General features: G+C 32.3%; 4 protein-coding genes across 6 annotated transcripts; all 4 read right to left on the reverse strand.

Moving 5' to 3' along the window:
• Positions 1-1,113: 1,113 nt before the first annotated feature.
• Positions 1,114-8,469, reverse strand: LOC105967605 (mitochondrial Rho GTPase 1). Of its 2 annotated transcripts, none has more exons than XM_012992210.2 (15): positions 8,299-8,469; positions 7,852-8,078; positions 7,063-7,195; positions 6,792-6,941; positions 6,268-6,444; positions 5,899-6,150; positions 4,845-4,913; positions 4,426-4,481; positions 3,652-3,733; positions 3,276-3,487; positions 3,104-3,173; positions 2,246-2,358; positions 1,817-1,967; positions 1,539-1,725; positions 1,114-1,450 (listed from the first exon to the last, which is right to left on the reverse strand). In XM_012992210.2, exons 2-15 carry the CDS (start codon positions 8,064-8,066, stop codon positions 1,377-1,379), a joined length of 1,941 nt encoding a protein of 646 aa, XP_012847664.2. In that variant the 5' UTR covers positions 8,067-8,078; positions 8,299-8,469; the 3' UTR covers positions 1,114-1,376. The 2 variants fall into 2 exon arrangements, with proteins under 2 accessions (XP_012847664.2, XP_012847665.2); XM_012992211.2 differs by having other exon boundaries at positions 7,852-8,075; positions 8,299-8,460.
• A 612-nt stretch (positions 8,470-9,081) lies between these two features.
• Positions 9,082-10,354, reverse strand: LOC105967556 (intracellular ribonuclease LX). The gene is made up of 4 exons (XM_012992158.2): positions 10,210-10,354; positions 9,962-10,117; positions 9,685-9,877; positions 9,082-9,578 (listed from the first exon to the last, which is right to left on the reverse strand). Exons 1-4 carry the CDS (start codon positions 10,318-10,320, stop codon positions 9,322-9,324), a joined length of 717 nt encoding a protein of 238 aa, XP_012847612.2. The 5' UTR covers positions 10,321-10,354; the 3' UTR covers positions 9,082-9,321.
• A 2,941-nt stretch (positions 10,355-13,295) lies between these two features.
• On the reverse strand, positions 13,296-14,578 carry LOC105967557 (extracellular ribonuclease LE). The gene is made up of 4 exons (XM_012992159.2): positions 14,360-14,578; positions 14,117-14,272; positions 13,843-14,041; positions 13,296-13,636 (listed from the first exon to the last, which is right to left on the reverse strand). The coding sequence occupies exons 1-4, from the start codon at positions 14,447-14,449 to the stop codon at positions 13,413-13,415; spliced, it is 669 nt and encodes a 222-aa protein (XP_012847613.2). The 5' UTR covers positions 14,450-14,578; the 3' UTR covers positions 13,296-13,412.
• A 5,201-nt stretch (positions 14,579-19,779) lies between these two features.
• Positions 19,780-22,541, reverse strand: LOC105967555 (amino acid transporter AVT1I). 2 transcript variants are annotated; one of them, XM_012992157.2, is made up of 5 exons: positions 22,411-22,541; positions 22,221-22,304; positions 21,141-22,142; positions 20,454-21,064; positions 19,780-20,363 (listed from the first exon to the last, which is right to left on the reverse strand). In XM_012992157.2, exons 3-5 carry the CDS (start codon positions 21,229-21,231, stop codon positions 19,845-19,847), a joined length of 1,221 nt encoding a protein of 406 aa, XP_012847611.2. In that variant the 5' UTR covers positions 21,232-22,142; positions 22,221-22,304; positions 22,411-22,541; the 3' UTR covers positions 19,780-19,844. The 2 variants fall into 2 exon arrangements, with proteins under 2 accessions (XP_012847611.2, XP_088683167.1); XM_088827041.1 differs by lacking the exons at positions 22,221-22,304; positions 22,411-22,541 and having other exon boundaries at positions 20,454-20,951; positions 21,141-21,277.
• Positions 22,542-22,823: the final 282 nt, after the last annotated feature.

The following is a 22,823-nucleotide window of genomic DNA, read 5'->3' on the forward strand; positions in this document are numbered from 1 at the left end:
CGTTGTCGATAAAACACGTTTTCTTGTTTTTAACGTACTTTTTTAGATGATATCTATTGTTGGGGTTTATTGTATCACTTTAGTATCTAGAAAAGAGTAAAGAACCCCAATATTTAGGGCAGGCCGCAGCCGGTGATGAAACTAATTTATTATTAAAATTTAGATCTTTGTTTCATATTTCAAATTTTATATGCCAACTGGTGCATGTGTACACAAAGTTGTAGATAATACATGCATCTACTAATAGAATATTTAGTTGGTTAACTGTTAAACCAATTGGGTACGGCTTCTACAATATACTAAACAACTTGTTTAACAATTAGCAAGTAAAAACATCAAAGTATCTGTAAATTTTATAGATATAATAAGATTGATGAAGAAGATTTGATTTTTGTATTCAGCATAGATTTGGTTATTAAAGAGGAGGGTAAATTACAGGCGCCCCTGAAGTAAAAGATCAAATTACAAAAAGACCCCTCACGTTTGAATAATTAGAACATCCCTCTCAACTATAATTTTTTTACACGTTCATCATTATGGTGTCAAATCCAATATAATATTCTAGATTATGTGAAATGTTCTCTAGTTTGTACTCATTTTTGTGCATAAATACAGTTTCTGATGCCCCACAATATGATATTTACAAAACAAGAGACACATCTTATGATAATCTTGTTTCAAAATGTGGAGCTCAAATGGCATAAAACAAGTACAAACAAAAAATTTCACACAATCTAGAAGATCGAATTAAATTTGTCACCACAAAAGTAGAAGTGTAATAAGATTAATAGTTGAGGGATTGGTAGCAACTACCCAACACGAGGGATTTTTTCGTAATTTAATTCTACCTCAGAGGTGGCCGTAATTTATCCTTAAAAAAAGAAAAAAGAAGTGAGAAAAAAAAAAAGTTGAGACTTGATTGTCTGTGATGCATCCGGTGAAGGCGATGTGCTGCCAAACCTCCTTATTTACAGTAACTTCACAAGTAAAGTTCAAATTTTACCTCATTATATTCATTTTATTCAACTTTATTTTTTTATCAGGCAAAGGAAAGAAAATGAAGTTGAGATCCCATTTATAAAAATAAAAAATAAAAAATAAAAAATAAAAAAATCACAGCTGTACATCTGATCATATTTCAAGGAAAATGGCACAACTGTAGAAAAATTTAACAATTTGACGGAAAAAAAAAAAAGAAGAAAAAAATCCTTACTTGTGGAACAATCGGAAGAGCGATCGATCATTGGAACTTTTTTTTTGCAGAGGGGGTCTAACAATATAACTTATTATGTTCACTAAAAATCTATTTTCACAATACGAAACGAGAAGTGAAAAATGAAGAGGATTGGAGATGTACTTCGAATTCATTGCCTTTCTTAACTCGAAGAACTCTTTCTTGCAGCATAAACACGGTAAGCAGCCAACCCAACAACCGTAACTGCAGCTCCAACTGTATCAATGTAAACAAGATTACAATGCCATAAAATTGAACATTCTTACAACAAAAAATAAAAGTGCACCAATTGTTTTGAGAATACCTGAAACTACGACAAGGGAGTTTTTAATAAGGCGGTGATACTGCTTACGGGTTCTCCCAGCAGATGTCTCGGGAATGCTTAAATGAGGGTGTTCTGCTGCTCTTACAACCCTATGAAATATGTTACTGAAATCTCCCAGCTTTGTGCTGAGAGGAATAGGTGCCTCTATTCCCATATCCTGGCTTACCTGTTTTATATATATTTCACAAGCATTATCAGATTTTGAATTTGGAGATGTTTAAAAAATAAAATATATCAGCGTAGAAGATTTTTTTTACCCGTGTTGAGTCTTGAATCTCGGTCAAAAATGGGTCGAGATCGTCTTTAGCAGCAACAATGAGGCAAGGCACCTCGTTACCAGTTGCTTCACCTTGACTCGCAACATCCACAAGCATCTCTGTTGCTTTCTGCCAAGAAGGTTCAAGAGAACTGCAATAGCAAGTACTTGTGTCAATTGGAAATCGAGATAAACGGTTATAGCAATTCTTGTTTGATAAATGGGCAAAAATTAGTTGTGATAAATAAAAACGACAATCTAGATTAAGATTTGAAAACAGTAAGAAACACAGATCAAGATCACTATGATGCAACCACAATAACAGCATAGAATGAATTTTCTATACTACCTGAATTTTTATTACATTTTCTTTAATTTAGTATTTACTGCAACAAAAGATTAGTCATCCAGTAAGAAGCAATTCACCTACCTGTCGTGAACAAACACAGCCACATCGCATGCAGCCAAAGCATCCTTCCTGGACAAGAACTCTTTCACTCCTTCTTCCGGAATTTCTCGTAGCACAAGAGTCTTCTTCTGTCCCTATGAAAACATCAAGCAATACTTAATTTCAAAATCCATGTATTATTCATAGCCCTGAACAACGTTCAGGGCATCCATCTAGAATCAAATGTGTATTGCAGTTAGGAGCACATCATAAAAGACTTGGAATTAATAAAACTCTCAAGTCCTCCAAGACATATAGATACACCATATTCTTGAAAAAAATTCCACAAACAAATTTCAAACTCAAAAGATAGCAACACTCTCGAGAATTAAGATAAAAGTAATCAGAATAAGAAAATGCAAAAGCAAGTTTTTCTTATGCTATCTTAAGAATTGAAATTATCGTATGCGATCCATGTGAGCAATCAAGAAGACATAAAAAGATAGCATTTTGTTTTCAGAACTGCTTTTCTTTACCCGTGTTTGCTGAAATGGCCTATTTGAAGCTTTTGTTCAACAAATAGTCCAATTCTTCAAATTATCAATAATACTTTTTTTTTCTTCATTTCTTGTTTGGTTAAGTAGTGCTTATCATCTAGCAATCATCATTCTCTACACTTGACTAGACGCTCAAATCCCATATAAAGTGATGGTTATGAGTTGTCTTCCCACTATGGACGCATAATGCGTAATTTAGTCTAGGTAAAATTCACCTAACAGTCCAAATACTACGAAAAAAAAACTAGTTTCTTTACTAGCATATAACTAGGCAAGCATATGTTCGGATACATGTCTATCAACTCGTAATGTAAGTATACTTCTGCAATAAGAGAGCACTTACTCCAGTTTGATCGATGATATTAACAGCATATCTGTCACCAGTGGTGGGAGCATATTCTTCAGGGAAAGGCCTATGAAATGGATGAGCACAGATTCATTAGAATAGAAAATAACATCTAAAAATAGAAATATCACATCTGAAAAAAAACAATTGTGTAGAAGAAAAAATATACCTTCCAATAAAGGAGTTCAATAGAGCAGACTTGCCAGACTCTTTTGGTCCAAACACAAAACACTGGTACACAGTTCTTTCAGTTTGTTGCTTCTTACGATCCAAACGTCTTCTTCGAGTGACACGTATAGCAGATAAGGGATCATCACCATAACCTATATATAAAAGGGTCTCTACGCTACGAATTGGATCGAGAAGCGTCATAAGGGCCCACTGCATTGGATTTAATTGTCAGAGAAATTGAAGGCACAAGAAAATATTTTAGTAGGGAAACATGGTCTTAGGTTGAAGCTTATATAGCATGTTTGTTTATGTTATAAAGCAAAAACTTTGTGCTAGTATTATGAAAAATAGTATAACAAACACAGTACACGCACCAGGGATAAAAACCCATCGAGTGATAACCCTCCAAGAGCATTCTTTTCTGCAGCTTCCACATATGGAGCTTCATTCCAAGGACTAAGTTACAAAAAGTTGAGCCACATCAGTAAAAACCCAAAAAGATAATTCTTCAAATTAGAATGAAAATAATAGAGAAAAACTAAATTCTATTATGGAAACACTCAACTTCAAAACTAAAACTGAACGCATATAAACGGGGGCAAAAAGACAACTATAACTACTCTTACACACTTCCAGCTTCAATAATTCCTAAGAATATGTTCATTACATATAGAGCATACTCTACTTTAGAAGAAGCTTTGTATCTGGTAGATGTCAAACAATACTGAGAAACCAAAGAGAAATAGTTGAATTTTCTTTTTTGTTTTTGGAAACGTGAAAAAGAGACATAATCAAAGAACTGTGAATGTATCAAACTGTCAATATGAAACATATTTTTTGACAGAACCTTCATTACCCATGAAAAGCGGTATTTAACTTGATATACGTATAACTTATAGAAAAATTGTTCAACACTAGCACACACTCCATTTTCAAAATACAATGTTTGAAGTAATCAGGAGTCATTGTGCAGTCTGTAGTAAATGTGCCTTTTGAGAAACAAGAGGTACTTCCAGAAGCTCATTATACCCATTGATAGATATATTAACAGGTGCATTAATGTACTTGCAAAACATCTTTGGATGTTAACAAGGATCCTCTTTGTTGAACTAAATAACATTTAAAGATCTCAAAGTAGAACAACTTACTTCTCAGGTGCGGTCGAAAATAAATCTTCAAGCTCGGCAGGTCGAAGAGCTCCATCCTGAAGATAACATTAAAGACAATAATCAACATTTTCAGTCAACAAGAATTCAACAAGAGACAATATCCAATTTCGTATAGGTAACAAATACATTGAAACAGAGTAAATAAACTGTTTATTGTTTATTTTTTTGCATTGAGGTACTCACTCAAATGCTGCACTGGCATTATTGATGATTTAAGCAATGTTACACTAAGAAACTAAAACCAAATTGAATTATAGAAGCTAATTAAATTATCTATTAATAGAGGTTTCATATAAGATAATTATAATACTTAGAAGTGAGCTACATAACATATCATGTATTGCGTATATGACATGCAGATACATCTGACAAAATCTAAATGAAGAAACTTAACATACACAGTCAACGTCGTAGGTGTAGAAAATTTTCTTGAGAAACTCCACAGCTTCATTAGTCAGCTCCACACTCTACACAATGAGAACCGGTGTTAGAAATTAATATATAAGAAACACTCTTTAAATAAAAGAGGGAAACTTCACAAGAACAGAAAAGGTGTTATTAAAAACAAAACCACTCTGATATATCAATTAATGAACGCCTACTTGCCACATGATTATGTCAATTACATAAAGCTAGAAAGCCAAAAACACAGTAAATAACCAGATTGTATTGGAATAATCTGTCAGTGCAGGATAGGAATGCAGTTTTTTTACAATACTAGGAATTGGTAACGTGATATAACCTTACAATTACAGTCCTGTAGTGAACAGAACCCACCATTTACCCACTCTGATATCGGCTTGAATTAACAAATACAACAGATAAAGGAAAATTCACATTGATTTACGTTTCCATTTCCATGATAAGCAATCATTGACATATAAAAGAAACTAATAAATGTAGGCTACACTTCTACCTTGCAGTATCTTTATTTTTCTTGCATATCCATACATACCTATTTGAAAATTCCTTATTTTTGGGTATTTAATTTATATCAAATTAATTGTGCACTTTGTTTGCCTTCAATACAGAAATTTTGAAGTAGGATGAGACGGAAAATCCAAATAAAGGAGCAAAAGTTATCATCAAGAAGGGTACATTTTTGCTTTCATAAAAAGCATAATACAATTAATAGAGCCAGGGGTCTTTAAAATTTCTCTAGAACTCAACATTGGTGCCTGGACTAGAGGGAGTTAACTACATAAGGTGATATTGCATTTAGACAAACCATCTTTAAAAAAAAAACGTGAATACTGAATACTAGTCAACATACAACGAAATGAAAGGGAAATAATAATAGTTTGACAATCTGCTGTTAAAATATCAAGCAGAAAGCACCATCCAAAGCAACACAACTAGTTTTGATTAATTTAACAAACTAACAAACTAAATTAATCGGGAAAAACTTCCAAACAGTAAAAAGTTAAAGTGCCCAAAATAGTCATTAAATACCTGGTCAGGGTACCTCTTTATTGGAGGGGGCAACTGATCATCACGAAGTCTAATTTCGTTGTTATATCCAAACTTCCTAAGCACAGTCCATGTTGTCTCCAGACGTCCTTTCTCAATAAAGAGTGCATGGAGAAACAGAAATCCAGTCAATGTAAGACCACGGTCATCGACACCTTCCATTAATTTCTCTTGCACAACCCTTTTAACACCCACTATTTCAGATGGTTGAAGTGGGGCGTTGAAACACTTGACCTGCATATTTCACCAAAACATATTAGATTGTCTGTACATGTAAATTAAGTGATTCTAAATCAAAAAATAAATGGAGGCATTGACAAAACTAAAATAACAAAATTAGAATAAACTGACCTGAAAGTCATTCAACTCTCCGTCACTGAGGGCGCCATCCCTATCATGGTCACAGAGGATAAATATCCTCTTCAAAGCCCTAACACACCTTGGTTTCAGAACTTGTTGCTCTTGATCAAAGAGTGGAGCAGTAGGGTGAAGCACGGCTTTTTGTGCATAGAAAAAGACCTCAGGAATCTGCATACATACACCAAGTGGTTAAATAATTTTGACTTAATCCGCTAAGCATCAACATAAAGAATCAAGAGAAATATTTCCGAACTTCAAATGTTGAGAAGATTTATAATTAGCAAATAGGACCATAAACTTTTAACAGATGAAATAAACCAATAAATAATGCATTTAAGATAGCATCACTTTCGTGCATCAACAGGGAAAAGGTGGAAGAACTGGAAGATATTAACAATGGAGCTATATCTGCAGCTAATTTGCTCCATAAAAGGGTAAAATTGCCATTGTCGCTACACATTGAAAATTTAAAGCATTGAATAGTCAAGAAGATAAGAAGTTGAAGTAGACTTAACCTGAATATGATTTACTGCAGAACATTCGATACAAGTTTCAATTTCGCGGAACTGTTGCATTATTGGTGACATAACCTGCTCCAGACTAACAGGCTGCTGATCACCTCTCTTATCGAGCATGCAACCCACCACAATTACGGGAACTTTAACCTGCCAAGGCAACACAATAGCAATTAGTGAGAACTTAAATGAATCCAGCATTTAAAAGGCAATTTTTAACATTAAAATACCAGAAATACTTGTGACAAAATTTCAAGGTTTTAGGTGTTACCTCTAATCTTCGAAGTTCAGGAAGCCAGTAAGTACTTAATCTATCAAGAGTTTCAGGTCTATCGCATGCATATGTAAGCACAACAGCATCAGCTCTCTTTAGGTCTTCAACAAGCCTCCCTCTATTCTCAGGACTGCATGTCATTTTAATTTACAAAAAAATATTGGATTACAACTTCGAAAGATAACAATGGAAAATATTATGTAACAGACACAAGAAAAGCCAAAAGTGCATAGACAGTACCGCAATGCAGTCTACTAAAATGTGATACAAATTTTCTTGCATATCATAGTTGAACACGATGTATAAGGTAGCCAGCAAGAAAGAATATCCAAACGAAATTGTAAATACATAACCACGCACAAGATTACATTAATTTGATGGAGATGTTCATAAGGCTCGATATAAAATATACATATATATACACACACACAATGTGAAAATAAAATGTAGGTATACATGGTGAATTTTGAAGTCTGTACAAAGATATATGCATATTCAGTTACTTCTATTGATACTTCTGCCTACACTTAAACATCCAGACACAATGTATAGAGTGTGAGCAAATGCAAAGTTCGACGACCACATAAACAGACAAGAAACAAATCCGACAATATCCAAGCACAATGCAGGCACAACCATACACAAACACAAGCTTATTGAAGAACCAAACTCAAATACCTCTTTCAAAATCCTATAAAAAGATAAGCGCAACCAAAAATCTGATTTTTTTTCTATAGAAGTTACAATCAGAGCCTATGAACAAACATAAATAAACTGTTCAAATACCTGGACGAAGTATCAACAATTGTTACCGGAACACGGTCCGGGTACAAGTCCTCGGGAAGCCTGGTGGGCGGCATCACCGGAGGAACATTGGTCGGGAAGCTCTCGGCGGCGGCAGTAACTATTAAACTCGATTTCCCCGTCTTAGCATCGCCGGCAACCACAATTCTGACGGTATTTCCGGCCGCACCGGAAGAAGCTGAAGCACGCGCCGCCATTCAATACCACTGCTGCAGCAATCGAATCAAAAAAATACTTGAGACACTCAGTCAATTGAAAAAAAAAAGCTGATTGCGATTGATTTGACGGTTCGATAAACCCTTCGCCGACCCACAGTCAATAAATAATATTGTTTAAATAAAATAATTATCAAGCAATCGAAGATAATGCAAATTTGAGCAAATAAATACAAGTGCAAATATATATATATACATATATATATATGAATACCTTGTTGAGGGGGTTACAAAGAGGGCAGATAGATGAGAGAGATTTTCCTCTCTTTGAAATAGAAAAGGATTTCTCCTTCTAGAATTTAGGTTTACAAGGGTTTAAGGTGGAGTAGAACTCTGTGAGATGTGATGTGATCGTGATTTGATCCAACGGTGGATATGAGAGGACAAGTTGCGCGCGGTCACAGAGGATAATTTTGCTTATGTATTCTGGATTGAGCTAAACAAAGCCCAATAGCCCAAGCTCGAGTGAGTTGATGGAGAGATAGAAGTAGCCCAACAACTGTTTAGAAAATTACATTTTATTCTAGTGTACAATACAATATTAATTAAACAAATATTTTTTTTATAAGAATATTAATTACACAACTTTGTGCAATGATTCTATTCATAAATTATTATTTTTGATCGATTTTTTTTTTATAATGAAGGTACTCGAAACAACCAACTATATATAGTTTCATTGGGTGAACTTTCATTCTCGTATAATAGTTTGCAAACCATACGAGCTCTCGTAAATCACACTAGGCTGACCATGTGTGAGAAACTCGACCTACGAGACGTACTAATATTATTTCGTTTCTGTAAATCGTGATTTTTATACTAACGTTGCGACACCTCCCTAATTAATGCTAAGTTAAATTCGAAAATTATCTTATTTTCATAATAACATTTTCCTCGTTTGTGTATGTGTTGTTTAACATTTTTCCAAACGATGTGAATAATAACAGAATCTTCTAGAATCCAAGAATATTCCTTTGGAAATTTCAATTTTACCCCATATTAATTAAGGATCCAACGTTACAATCCAAATAATGTGTGATTGCAACATACATGCATGTAACTATATATTACATGCTATTAATTTGTACAAATCAACTAATTAAAAAAAATTAAAAAAAGGAAATTTAATTAGTCACACGTCAATCGTCCGAATATATAACCAAATACGATAATCAATGTCTCAACATACGTCGATCCGTTCATCCACTTAAGTATATACTTGACATGAATTACGAATTCATAGTTCCTTGTGCGACGAGTTTGAGTCGGAAGAGAACGAAGGGAACTCAATGCGGGACCCACACGCTCTTCCATGCGGGAGAATCGGGCACCGAATGAATTTCGTCGCAGATTTATCCACACACAAATAAACCTGGAAAACTTGGTGATTCCCTTCCGAGTCAACATTGCAGTCTATGTAGGGCTCATACCCTACACCTTCTTGTATCGCTTGCTTTATGCTCTCGAGACCGTAAAAATTCCCCGGACGAATTCCTACCATGAAAAATAAAAAAATCAACATTTTTTTATTCAATTAATTGTTTTTTCTCTTTATATATATAAATATTAAAAATAGTGATTATTATATATAATATAATACCAGATTTTGCAAGAACTTGGAGTAAATTGGCTTTATTTTTTAGGTCAAGGGCAAATTGGAAATAAGTGTGTTGATCAAAAGATGTGCATGTTCCATGTTTATCCCATTCATGCCCCCAAAATTTCATCCCATCTGCAGTAGGGCATGCTAGGGTTGGCCAATCCTTGTGCATTCTGCTCATTAAATCCGATATCTGTACGTACGATATTTTTCGATTTTTTAATTTATTATCTATACATATAACATACAAGATTTAATTAATTAATTAATTAATTACCTCGGATCTGTCGAGAGAACTTTGGCTACCGCAATTTTGAGGCCATTTGCCAGTGTTGTAATTAGGCCACAAGCCATGAATACTGAAATCTTCATCGGGTTTTCCGGTGGTAGGGTAGCAGCAGCTCTGCCTCGTGTCGCAGTACGAACCAGGCCACTAATCGCATAATTAAAGATACGATTAAATTCAAAGCTTTCTACCTAGCTATATGTAATTATATCATTACATATATAGATGCTGATGATTACCTGTTGAACAAAATAGAAGAAATCAAAATCCGACGACGAAACCGAAATCGATAGACAGCATTGTAGAACAAATAGCTTGATGATTACTACTGAACTGATTTTAACATTCATCTCTTTAATTAGCTTGGATTTTTAATGATATAACAAGAGAATATATATATAGAGTATTTATAAGGAAAATTCATGGGATGGAGAAATGGAATATTCCACATTAGATATGGGATACATAATTAATTAGTGAAATATTACAAGTCTTTGTGTGTAAAACAAGTCTGGTCGCATTATTAATTTATTATATATATCTGTTATTATCTTTAGGTAAAGCCTTATGGTTATGGAGCATCTTCTTCTGTTATATTTACTAAGACGTGGTTAGCTTTACGAGTCATATTAATTATGGATTAGTTATTAATTAATCTACAATGTGGCATTCACTAATAATCCTTTTCTCTTTTATTATTTATTTATTTTTGAAAAAATTAGTAACATTTTTTATTTATTTATCACCTAACTCTGTCTAGACACAGACGTAGTCAATAAATCGTTAATTAATGTGGATATATTAATAATTGTCCGAAGCGTCACGCCAAACAATTGAAAAGGATGGGGAATAATTAGATTTATTGTTGGGACGTTGAATAAATATGCAATTTTCAATTTCTATATATGCTTTTTTGGGTACCCTTTTTTTTTCTTTTTCCTAAAAAATGCCTTATTTTTATGGAATTAAATGTAATTTCCGTTAAAGGCAAGTTTGGTTGGTTGTAACTATAGTTGTACAAAAATCATGGGATTATAATTAGAGTTAGTCCAATCTTTCAAGACACGATATATAGCAATTTCGTGTACATTTCTAATAACTCTGAAGAAACTACATGAAGATGTACTTTACTACAGTATTATTGTCGGTATTTCATGTTATAAATGTTTTTTTTAGAACCGATATTGTTCTCAATTCCCCTCCTTAAGTTTCGAACCATGACCGACTAGGTTATAAGTGTGCTTACCAACGAGCTACCTTATCATTGATTAATAAAATGTGTTCTCTTGATTTGGAAAATGTAATAGTTAAAAAAATGTTTGATACATTGGGTTATCTTTGATTAAGGAGAACAAATGGAAAAATTACAGTTTTCACCCCTCAAGTTTGCATCGATTACACATTTGGTCCCCATGTTAATAAAAAACGCATTTGGTTATTTATGTACTAATAATTTAACATTTTTTGCCATTTCAGATAATTTACCGTTAGTCGGTTAGTTAAGGCAGTGATGGGCACACATTTGATTCTGTTATTTTTAACGGGAAATTGACGGAAAAGACTAAAAATGTTGAATTTTTGAAACACAAGGGACCAAATGTGTATTTTGTGAACATGGAGGACCAAATATGACATCGGAGTAAACTTGAGAGATGAAAACTGTATTTTTTCCGATAACAAAATGATGCAGTGGCCAGTGGTAGAATCCGTAATTATTTATTATTTGAGGAGTTAATGGGGGCATAGATGGAATTGTGAAAAAAATAACTGCAGTTGAGTATTTTTAAGAAAATTAGTAACTCGGTACAAAAATCGGACTTTTAGGTGGTGTTTGCAAATGTTTTTTGAAAGTGATTATGCGGTTTTTTTTTGCTCATAATCTGTTTTTAGGTGTTTGCAAAATCAACTTTTGCTTTTGCTTCTCTTAAAATAATCTGCTTTAAGCTATTTTTTTAAAAGCAACCCTAACCCGGCTTTTTCAATTTTAGTTCATTTTCCGAAATATTTACAAACACCCCCAACTTTTAGAAATAAGCACTTAAAACTAACTTAAATTATTTAAAAGTAGAAGTTAGTGATTGTGATTTAAGTTAGTTTTAAGTGCTTATTTCTAAAAGTTGGGGGTGTTTGCAAATATTTCGGAAAATGAACTAAAATTGAAAAAGCAGGGTGTTTTTAAAAAAATAGTTTAAATCAGATTATTTTAAGAGAAACAAAAGCAAAAATTGATTTTGCAAACACCTAAAAATAGATTATGAGCAAAAAAAAACCGCATAATCACTTTCAAAAAGCATTTGCAAACACCACCTAACAATAAATAGATTATTCTTAAACTTAAGACTAATCCTTTTGTTTTGGTTAATAATAATATTTCGTATTTTAATATTCCAATTAGATTTTCCAGTTTTAATAAAAGGGTAAATTACAACCGTACCCCTGAGAGAAAGTTGATTTACTAAAAAAACCCTACTGTTTTCATAATTACATCTACTCCCTTGAAATTTGTAAATTACTTACATTAACACCTTTTTGTAAGGGGCTGATGTAAGAAATTAACAAACTGCAGCGGTCTGCATGGAATTTATATAAAATGGGGTTTTTTGGTAAATTTACTTTACCTCTAGGAGGTGGTTGTAATATATCATTTAATAAAATGATATTTACTTGACGGTAATAAATTAATAATAAGTCTGTAATTCAGTAATAGTTACTACATTCCAACGTTTGGCATTAATAAAATTATTTTATAAAAAATGTTGCAAAATAACCAAATTCTTGAAAATTTAGTGTATAGTATATTATGTACTTATTTTTATTAGGTACAATGTCTGTATGATTATGCAATAACAAAAAATAGGAAATCGGAATTATACGGGTAGTTTTTGTTAATATTTTCTTTAAATGATTAATTCCTAGTGGATTCTAGATTTGTTGTTTTTTTGAATCTTGCTTTCAAACAAAAATATATATATATATAAGAATTTTATTTGAAGGGGAAATTACAGTTTTCACCCCTCAAGTTTGCACCGATTACACATTTGGTCCCCCATGTTAACAAAAAATACATTTGGTCCCTCATGTTCCAATACTTTGACATTTTTTGTTCTTTCCGTCAATTTATCATTAGTCCATTAGTTAAAATAGTGACGGGCACACATTTTATTCCGTAAGTTTTAACGGGAACTTGACCGAAATGATTAATAAATGTTGATTTTTTGCAACATAAGGGACCAAATGTGTTTTTTGTGAACTTGAGGGACCAAATGTGAAATCAGTGCAAACTTAAGGGAAAAGCTGTATTTTTTCCATTTTTACATACAAACCATACGAGACTATTGTCTTTTATTACAATTTCTGCAGTAGGACAAACACATAATTACCATAGCAAAAACAAATTTTATACTAAGATTCCAAATAATAAAAACAAAATCCCACAAAGTTTCTAAAACGTCGGAAACTCGATACTAGAGCCACATTTCCCATGGGGAAAAACAGGGCATTCTATTAAATTCGAACCCGAATTGTCGACACAAACATAAACCTGGTACAACTGGCTGTTCCCTTCTTCATCCACATTACATTGAATCCATGGTGTGTAACCAATTGCATTACTTATAGTACTTCTTATACTACTCAAGCTGTAAGAACTCCCGTCTGGATTTATCCCTATAAAAAAAAATACGTAAAATTTCCGACAATTATTAGTCTTTTGGAAAAAAATAATGTTGCAAAATAACCAAATTCTTGAAAATTTAATATTTTATATATGTATTATGTATAGTATTTCTTTAAGGTACAATGTACATATAATTATGCAATAACAAAGAATAGGAAATCGAAATTGATTGGGTGAAGGGTAATTAAGTAATTACCTGCACTTTGAAGAATTTGGAGAAGGTCGAGTTTCGACTTGAGGTTGAGTGCGGTTCCAAAGTAGCTGTGTTGGTCTAGGACCGATTCGGAGCATGTACCGTGTTTGTCCCATTCGTGCGACCAAAAAGTCGAGCCGCTATTGCTAGGGCAAGCAAGTGTTGCCCAATTTTCTTGCATTTTGCTTATCAAGTCCGAAATCTACAAGAAACAAACGATTAATCTAATTTCTTGCAAGAAAAATATAATTAAATATGTCAATTTTTTTTTAATTACCTTGGATTGATCATAAGAATTACTAGGATCGCAATTCGAAGGGTAAGAGCCATCTTTGTAATTAGGCCAAAGTCCATGGATCCCGAAATCGGAAGGCGGCTTCCCTGTCGTCGGGTAGCAACAACTTTGCTTTGTGTCACAGTAAGATCCAGGCCACTGAATTCAAGAATTATTACACTTAATAATTTATTTTACTTTGGCGTAAAAATATTTATAAAAAAAAAGTATGTAATAAACGATTACCTGTTGAACAAAGTAGAAGAAATCGAAGTCTTGTGCATTCGACACCACGGAAAGACATAGTAAAATCAGCAGATTGAGTTTTTTTTCCATTTTTTTTTCTTACAAGGGTTTTTTTTTTTTTTTGAAAAATTGTTATGAATTATGAATTGCAGATTGATGAATTAATCAAATGTATTTTTGGGCTGTTTTTTTTATAGGCAGGAAAAGGTAAATGTGGACGGATTTAATGGCTGCAATATGAACATAGTAATTGCCCATTATACGTTTCAGTAAATGGGAAATCATATCCCTGGATATAATCGATTTGTTATAAATGAATATTTGTCCTGTTATAAATGTGTCCTCTTCATTTGGACAGTGTTATACTATTGTTGGGTAGTTTACAATCAGCCCCTAATTTAAGGTCTATTTACAACAGAACCCCTTATTTTTCCATAATTACATCCACTCCTTGTAATTTGTAGATATCTTACATTAACACCCTTTTGTAGGAGGTGGTTGTAAGAAATTTATAAACTTCTAGGGGCTTGATGTAATTTATAAAGAATTAGGGATTTTTTTGTAGTTACACTTTACCTCAGGGAGATGGTTGTAATTTACCCGACTATTGTTTGATACATTGAACTATTTTCAGCATATTCCTTTTTGAAGCCTTTCTTTTCTTTTTTTTTTTTTTTTTTTTTTTTTCCCAATAAACGTTTGGATTTGCTATTAATCTCAATGTTTCAAACAATCAAAATCAAGTCAATAAAGAACATGGACTGTGTGAAAATTGAGGATTAATCCCATTTCACACTCTTGAAATACGACATTTTGGTACTTCATACCTTCAAAACAAGTTAATAGCATTTTACACTCTCGAAACACAATAAATTATGCATAATGCACTATAAATGAATTTTTAAAACTAATAAAGGTCATTTAATATTTTTAGTAGTAATTTTTAGGATGCGAAATGTCAAATCATTTTTTTTTATTCATCAATCAATTTGAAATTATAAAGTGCAAAAAAAAAAAATGAATCTCATCAACATATATCAAAATAATATAATGATAAAAGTTTATTTCATTTTGTAAGAAGATATAGTTGTTTTTAATAATCCTGTGTGGTTTTAATTTTTTTGCACTTTGTGCCTCGAAATTAGGTTGGAGGTTGAAAAAAATAATAATTTATTTTTTTATATTTGCACCCCAAAAAAAAAACTCAATAAAAATGAAATTGCCTTTATTATTCAATTTATAGTGCATTGTGAATATTTATTATGTTTTGAGGGTGATGCAAAGTGCAAAAAAAACCCCATTTCAAAGATGCAAAGTAGGATTAAGGCGAAAATTGACATTGTGTACATGTATTTTACGAGCAATTTGTTGTCCAGGTAAATTGATTGATTGGCACCAAGAAAGTTCGATTTACAAACATTTATGTGTATAGAGGTTAAAAACTCTTGCTCAATATTTACTAATAGGGTAAAATCTAATTAATAATAAAATAATAATAATTATTATTATTGCAGTTATTATGGTTAGCAAATTACGAATATTAAAGGTAGGTAAATCTTCTCCATCGGTTTTTATTAGCTTTCTATAAGTTAATAGATCTTGGACATTTTAATATTAAAACATGACATGCATGCATATTCTCAATTTTGTTTTGCTTGGCATTCACATTTGATAATACAAAGAAAGAAAAATCAATTTGGTTTTGTCCAAAAGATGATACAAACAACAATCAATTTGAAGGACCACAAAAATAAAAATTTAGTCGGCATACATACACAATATATATATATATATATATATATATATATATATATATATATATATATATATATATATATATATATATATATATATATATATATATATATATATATATATATATATTAATTGATAAGTTAATAACTATTTAATTTATAAAATATATTTACAATGCAATAAACATGGCATACTGATGATATATAATATTCAACTATAATAAATATAGTTGAACAACGGAATTGGGTCACTAATCACGTATTAGATAGCCTTGAGAGTTGAAACACCTTAATAATCTAGAGATTCCTGCATAAAAAGGAAATATGAACTAAGCCGGGGTTAATCCAGCGAAAGTCCCTCCGATGCTTAAGTCAGATATTTAGATTGTGAAATAGCCGAGATAATTGTAATAGTTGGTTCTATCTATAGTTCCTTAATTGGTCGATCACAATTAATCGAGCCCCAAACCTTATTTGAATGTGATTGAGTTCTTATAGTAATAATTTTTGAACTGGACATGTGGGCCAGTAAATAAATAAATTGTAGGTCCATTGGGCTGACCCAATAAACATATCACATACTTTCAATACATGCCTTTAATTAAAATTCAGATTATTTTACTTTTAATTTTTTTTCTATTAATTGTAATCAGTATATGTTCAACTCATATATGTTTTGAAGTATTATTAGAAAAGGCCACATAGATTGCACATAATACAATTTCACTAAACCTCAAGTTATTATATTTAGCGAGATCATATTACTTGCAACTTATGTGCTTTCTTTTCTAATAAACATATATCTTTAATATAGATATTAAGTAGGACAAGTACAAACAATTGTAGCAAAACCAAATTTCATACCAAGATTCCAAATAATAAAAATAGATTCCCTCAAAGTTTCTAAGAAGATGGAAACTCAATACTAGAGCCACATTTCCCATGGAAAAAACGAGGCATTCAATAAAATTCGAAACAGAATTGTCGATATAAATATAAATCTGGTACAATTGACTGTTCCCTTCTTCATCCACATTACATTGAATCCATGGTGTGTAACCAATTGCATTACTTATAGTACTTATTATGTTGCTGAAGCTGTAAGAAATCCCATTTGGATTAATCTCTATTAAAAAAAATACGTAAAATTTATGACGATTATTAGTCTCTTGGAAAAAAAAGATGTTTCTAAATAACCAAATTCTTGAAAATCGAATCTTTATATGTATAGTATTTTTTGAAGGTACAATGTACGTATAATTATGCAATAATAAATAATAGAAAATCGAAATTGACTGGATCAAGGGTAAAATTAAATACATATACTTTGAAGATCGAGTTTTGACTTGATGTTGAGTGCACTTCCAAAGTAGTTGTGGTGGTCTACTACAATCGGAACATGTACCGTGTTTATGCCACTCGTATGACCAAAAAGTCGACCGGCTATTGGTAGGGAAAGCAAGTGTGGCCCAATCTTCTTGCATTTTGCTTATCAATTCCGAAATATACAAGAAGAAAACGATTTAATCTAAAATCTTGCAAGAAAAATAAAATTGGGTAATTAAAAATCTAAAAAAATGTGTTTTTAAAAAAAATGTATTAATGAAAGACATGCCTTTAATTAAAATTCATATTATTTTGCTTTTATTTTTTTCTATTAATTTTAATTTGTATATCTTCAACACGTATGTTTTGAAGTATTATTAGAAAAGGCCACATAGATTGCACATAATGTAATCGAAAATTCAATAGTAAACTATTATAACTTCTAGTTGATAGCAACTATTATCATTGTATTCTGAAAATAATATTGTTAAACTTCTATAAATTATTACAGTATGGGTCAACCAAATTCTATTAATCTAATGAAATATTAATTTGTTTAAATATTTTTGAGCATGTTGTCCTCGAATCTGGATCATATTTTTTTATTTATTTAATCGAGATGATTAATTTATAAATGTTCTACTGTACATGAGTTAATTAATAATTTTTCAATTACTTCATATATTTTAATTTAGCAAATTTAATTTGTATATAAGCAAACACATTTCTATCAGCAAGTACCTTTAATATGGTGAGAGTAATTCAAAACACGCGAGAATGTACCATTATCATATTATCATGTTCATATTACCGTTTGTAGAACGTAAGTTGCACGTAATATTAGAAGAAAGCACATCAGTTGCACGTAAAATGCTGTCACTAAATAACTTGAAATTTCATCATTTTATGATATTGTCTCTTTGTTCATTACATATCTATAATTAATTAAAATACAATTCTAAAAACAAAATTGAAGAATATAATGCAAATGAAATATTACATGTAAAATCCTAAACGACACCCAACTTCATCCTCTCAACCAAGATAAAATGAGCTCATGATCGCAACATTAATACTTGTTTGAAAGCGTCACGCCAGACAATTGAAAAGGATGAGGAATAATTAGTTACTAGGAAAAAACAGGTTTACTGTTGGGACTTGGGTCTTGGTAGTGTAGCATTGGAATATCGGTTGGCTCGGTGAGTGTCGGAAGGGTTTGGTCAAATATCAAAAAATTCTTCAAAAACGTCGGGAGCGACTAATCCGAGTTAGCACCACCCGTACGTTGATCTCACAGTCTTGCACATCGGTCAGGAAGTCCAGCATATCAGCCACAAAACCGTTCAATATATATGCAATTTTCAATGTAATTAGAGTTTGTACAATCTTTCAAGACAATATATGTAGCAATAAGTCAATAACGTGTACTTTTCTAATAACTTTGAAGAAATTACATACAGATTGTACTTTATTACAGTATTATAGATCGATTTGTCATGTTATAAATGTGTCATATATTGATTGGGAAAATGTAATCGTTAAAAAAATGTGGAAAAATAACGTGTTCTTTCGGAAAATTAGTAACTTTTAGTAGAAAAGTCGGATTTTTTGTCTGGTAAATTGGGTTTTTTATTTTGAATTTTGAGTTCGATTAAGGATAATGTTTTGACATTTTTTTTCATTTATAGTAATTTTTTTGTATTTTCATATTTTAATTAGATTTTCCGATTTTAATAGAATGATATGCTTGTACGTAGACTGTAATTGAATAAAAGTTGAAATTTTGGCATCTTTATATATAGAGGTTACGGGTGGGGTAGTTACGGAGATAAGGGAGGCGATGACTAAGGCGATGGCGACGGCTATGGTAAAAGTGATTGCAGATCTAGAATTTTATTTTGATAGATATAAATAAGGTGGTTGGAAGAATTGCTAGTAATAAATAAGAAAAACTTGCTTCATACAATGAATCCAAATTTCATACGACGTTGGAATTTGAATCCAAGCCCGGCCCAAATCCATTTCCACTTGTTTGGGTCAAAATACTTATTAGCGGATTTAAATCCATGAAGCCCAACTCTCTCTCTCTCTCACACACACACCACAAACACACACACACCAACATTAATTCTATCGAAACAATTGACTTTTAAATTATAGGAAATCCAAATTCGTTTGTTCCAAGTCCCAGTTCAAACCCGGCATTAAATAATTAAAAAAATTAGAAAAAATCAAGTTAAAAATCCACTATGTTAACTGGAAAACTAGTTTGAAATTTTGAAAATTTTCAATAAATTCATCCAAATAAAATAATCTTTAGCCAAAAAGAGATTCATACTAAAGATTGTAACATAAGGAAGTGTTTAAAAATCACGAGATATATATATATATATATATATATATATTTATGCATGTTTTACAATGTCTCTCACGGACGTAAAAGTGCCCGTCACGGCGACAAAAACGCCCAAAAGCACGATAGCCGCGATGAAAATCAACTCCACCCCGAAGCGTCGATACGCTTTATGGATCTTAACGTAGCATATGCACGGAAACAAGAACGAAGCACAACTGCAAAGTAACGCCCCGATGAATGCCATCACGTACCCGAAAAACGGGACGACCAACGCTACGATACAAGTGCAAACGACTAATGATGTTCTAATTGCTAAACGGATTAATCCCATGTTCTTGTCTTGCGGGATCGCCTTTTTTTCGAGAGCCGCAATGATCGGGGAGAGTATTATAGCGTATTTCGCGATGGGAATAATTAGGGTTATGTAAATTGCGACTTCCGAGCTTATGTTTCTCCTAGGAAGATTTAGCGTTATTTGCGACACCAAATTCTCCCCGTACATCAAATACCCTATTACCGCCATTGATCCGTAACTGACGGCGCTCAAACTAAAGCAAATGAACAAAACCTGCAACCAAAAAAAATATTAAATTAAAAAATCTAAAGAAGTTTAAAAGAAACATATATAAAGATAGTAAAGTATAGTTAATACGAATACCTTTCGGAAGTGGTCTTTGTTTCTCATCGAAGAATATAGAGTAGGAAAAACCGGATGACCGGAGAAACAAAACGTATACACGCTAACGGTCGTTAGCATCCCGGTGTAATTACTACAAAGAACTCCGTTCCCGCTAAATCCAACCCCCTCAAACGCACCGATCCACAAGACGACGCCGAGAAGGATAACAGAAGCCGAAATGCCGCTCGCGGAAACGTAAGCTAAAAGCGATAGATCGTTTAGCCACGTCGTGGGCAGCACGACGAGCGCGGTCATCATAATAAACACTTTTTTCCCTCCGATCATTCTACCGAAAATACGGAGACACACGTTCGGAAACAGGTTGTGCAAGTTGTCGCCCTCGAGTATAAGGAATTCGACCGCGATTAGGAAAAGCTCGAGGTAGATGAAAATGGAAATAACCACTCTCCCCTTTCGCCCGAATGCGTGCGCGCCGATATCGGGATAGGTTTTGATCGTAGGGTTTGCGTCCATGCACTGCTGCAACAGTAAAGCCGTGTAGAAACAAATCGAGGCAATTACAAGAAACATCACTAGCGATATCCATCCGCCCTGCGAGAGGGCGTACGATATCGATACCATACCGATGCCTACGGAAAATAAATAAAAATAAATTAATAAATTATATGCACGAATATCGAGGTGAGTAGTTTTTTTTCGAAGAACCTGTTAAAGTGTTGAGGCCGTTGAACAATGTTCTTGTGGATGTAGTTTGTGTTGGCTGCTGCCATTGTTGATTCTGTGATGCAGACTCCATCTGCAATTTGTTCTTCAATTAATTTGCTGCAAATGAGCTTTTTTTTCGATTGCTGACGTGTACATATATATATATATATATCCCTGAAATTTGTAAGTGACGAGAGAAACTGTTGAGAGATTGCATGCAACAATCTCTCTAACTTTTAAACTGAATTTCTATTTTTTGTTTTTCTTTGATTTGGTGTGTCCTTAGGTTTAGGGGGTTAGTTTATATTTATATTAGTTAATTTAAAGTTCCTTGACACGTGCCAGACATTTTAGTTTTAATTAATTTTTATTTCTAATAGGTGATTTTATTTTTCGAAATTAATTATTTGCTAAACTGTAGTTAACAGAATCCCACATTTTATGTAATTTAGATTTTCGTTTCTACTAAATATAATTTATTATTTATGGATTAATTGATAATTAGAATAAATGTTAAAAATTAATTAAATTTTAAAATGACTGCCGCGTGTAATGTGGTAAGGGACTCGGTTATAATCTCCGGGTTAAGCATGGCCCCTCCCCACTTAATTCCACTTTGCACCCTTGAAATTGAGTCTTTTGGTATTTTGCACCCTTAAAAAATAATAATAGCACTTTTTACCCTCAAAACACAATAAATCATTCACAAAGGACCCTAAATTGAATAATAAATGATATTTTATTTTTTATACCAACGCTACGTACATTACTACCAGTACAAATGATCGACTAATAATGTTCTAATTAATTACGAAACAAATTAATCCCACGTTCTTTTTTTCAAGAGTTGTTATGATCGTTGGAGCGTATTATATATATAGCATATTTCGCGATGGGAGTAATTAGTAGTGTTATGTGAATTGCGATTTCTGAGCTTATGTTTCTCCAAGGAAGATTTCCGGTTATTTGAGACCGAACTATAGCAAACGAGTTAATTAAAACCTGCAAAGAAAACGAAAATTAAAAAACAAAGATATGAAGAATAAAAAATAAAATAAAAATATGTAAAGCTAAGAATACCTTATGGGCACCTATATCAGGATAGGTTTTGATTGTAGGATTTGTGTCGATATACACTGTTGTACACGTAAAGTTGTGTAATGCCTACAAATGAAGAAAAAAAGAAAAAAAATTATTATAAGAACAAAATATATATTCATGAGTTCACCAACATATATATTATCGAGATTAATTTTCGAAGATCGATCACCTGTTAACATATTCCGGACATTGAACATTGTTCTAGTGAATGTAGTTTGTGATGGAGGTTGGATCTGATTTTGTGATTCCATTTGATGTTTTCGAATGCAAAGAATCAATAAATAATGTTACGTTGTACATGAAGGGTAGGACTAATGTTGGCATATTTATAGTAAAACATGAGGGGGTCTCCTTTGCAAAACATTGTTAAGTAAAAGGACTCCAGCGCAAATTTGCAAAACTCACAATTTTGAAATGTAAACGTAACAGAATGCTTTCCACTTTTCCCTTTTTATATTTCTTGAATGTAACACTAAAATAAAGTTGCTTACCAGATTTCCTCTTTCATCTCATTACATAAAACAATAATGCAAACAATCAAAAGTTATAATAATATATATAAGCAACTTTATTTCTTGAGCA

Source organism: Erythranthe guttata, chromosome 12 (assembly GCF_056151865.1).
Source record: "Erythranthe guttata isolate IM_541 chromosome 12, IM_541, whole genome shotgun sequence".
Classification (NCBI taxonomy): Eukaryota; Viridiplantae; Streptophyta; class Magnoliopsida; order Lamiales; family Phrymaceae; genus Erythranthe; species Erythranthe guttata.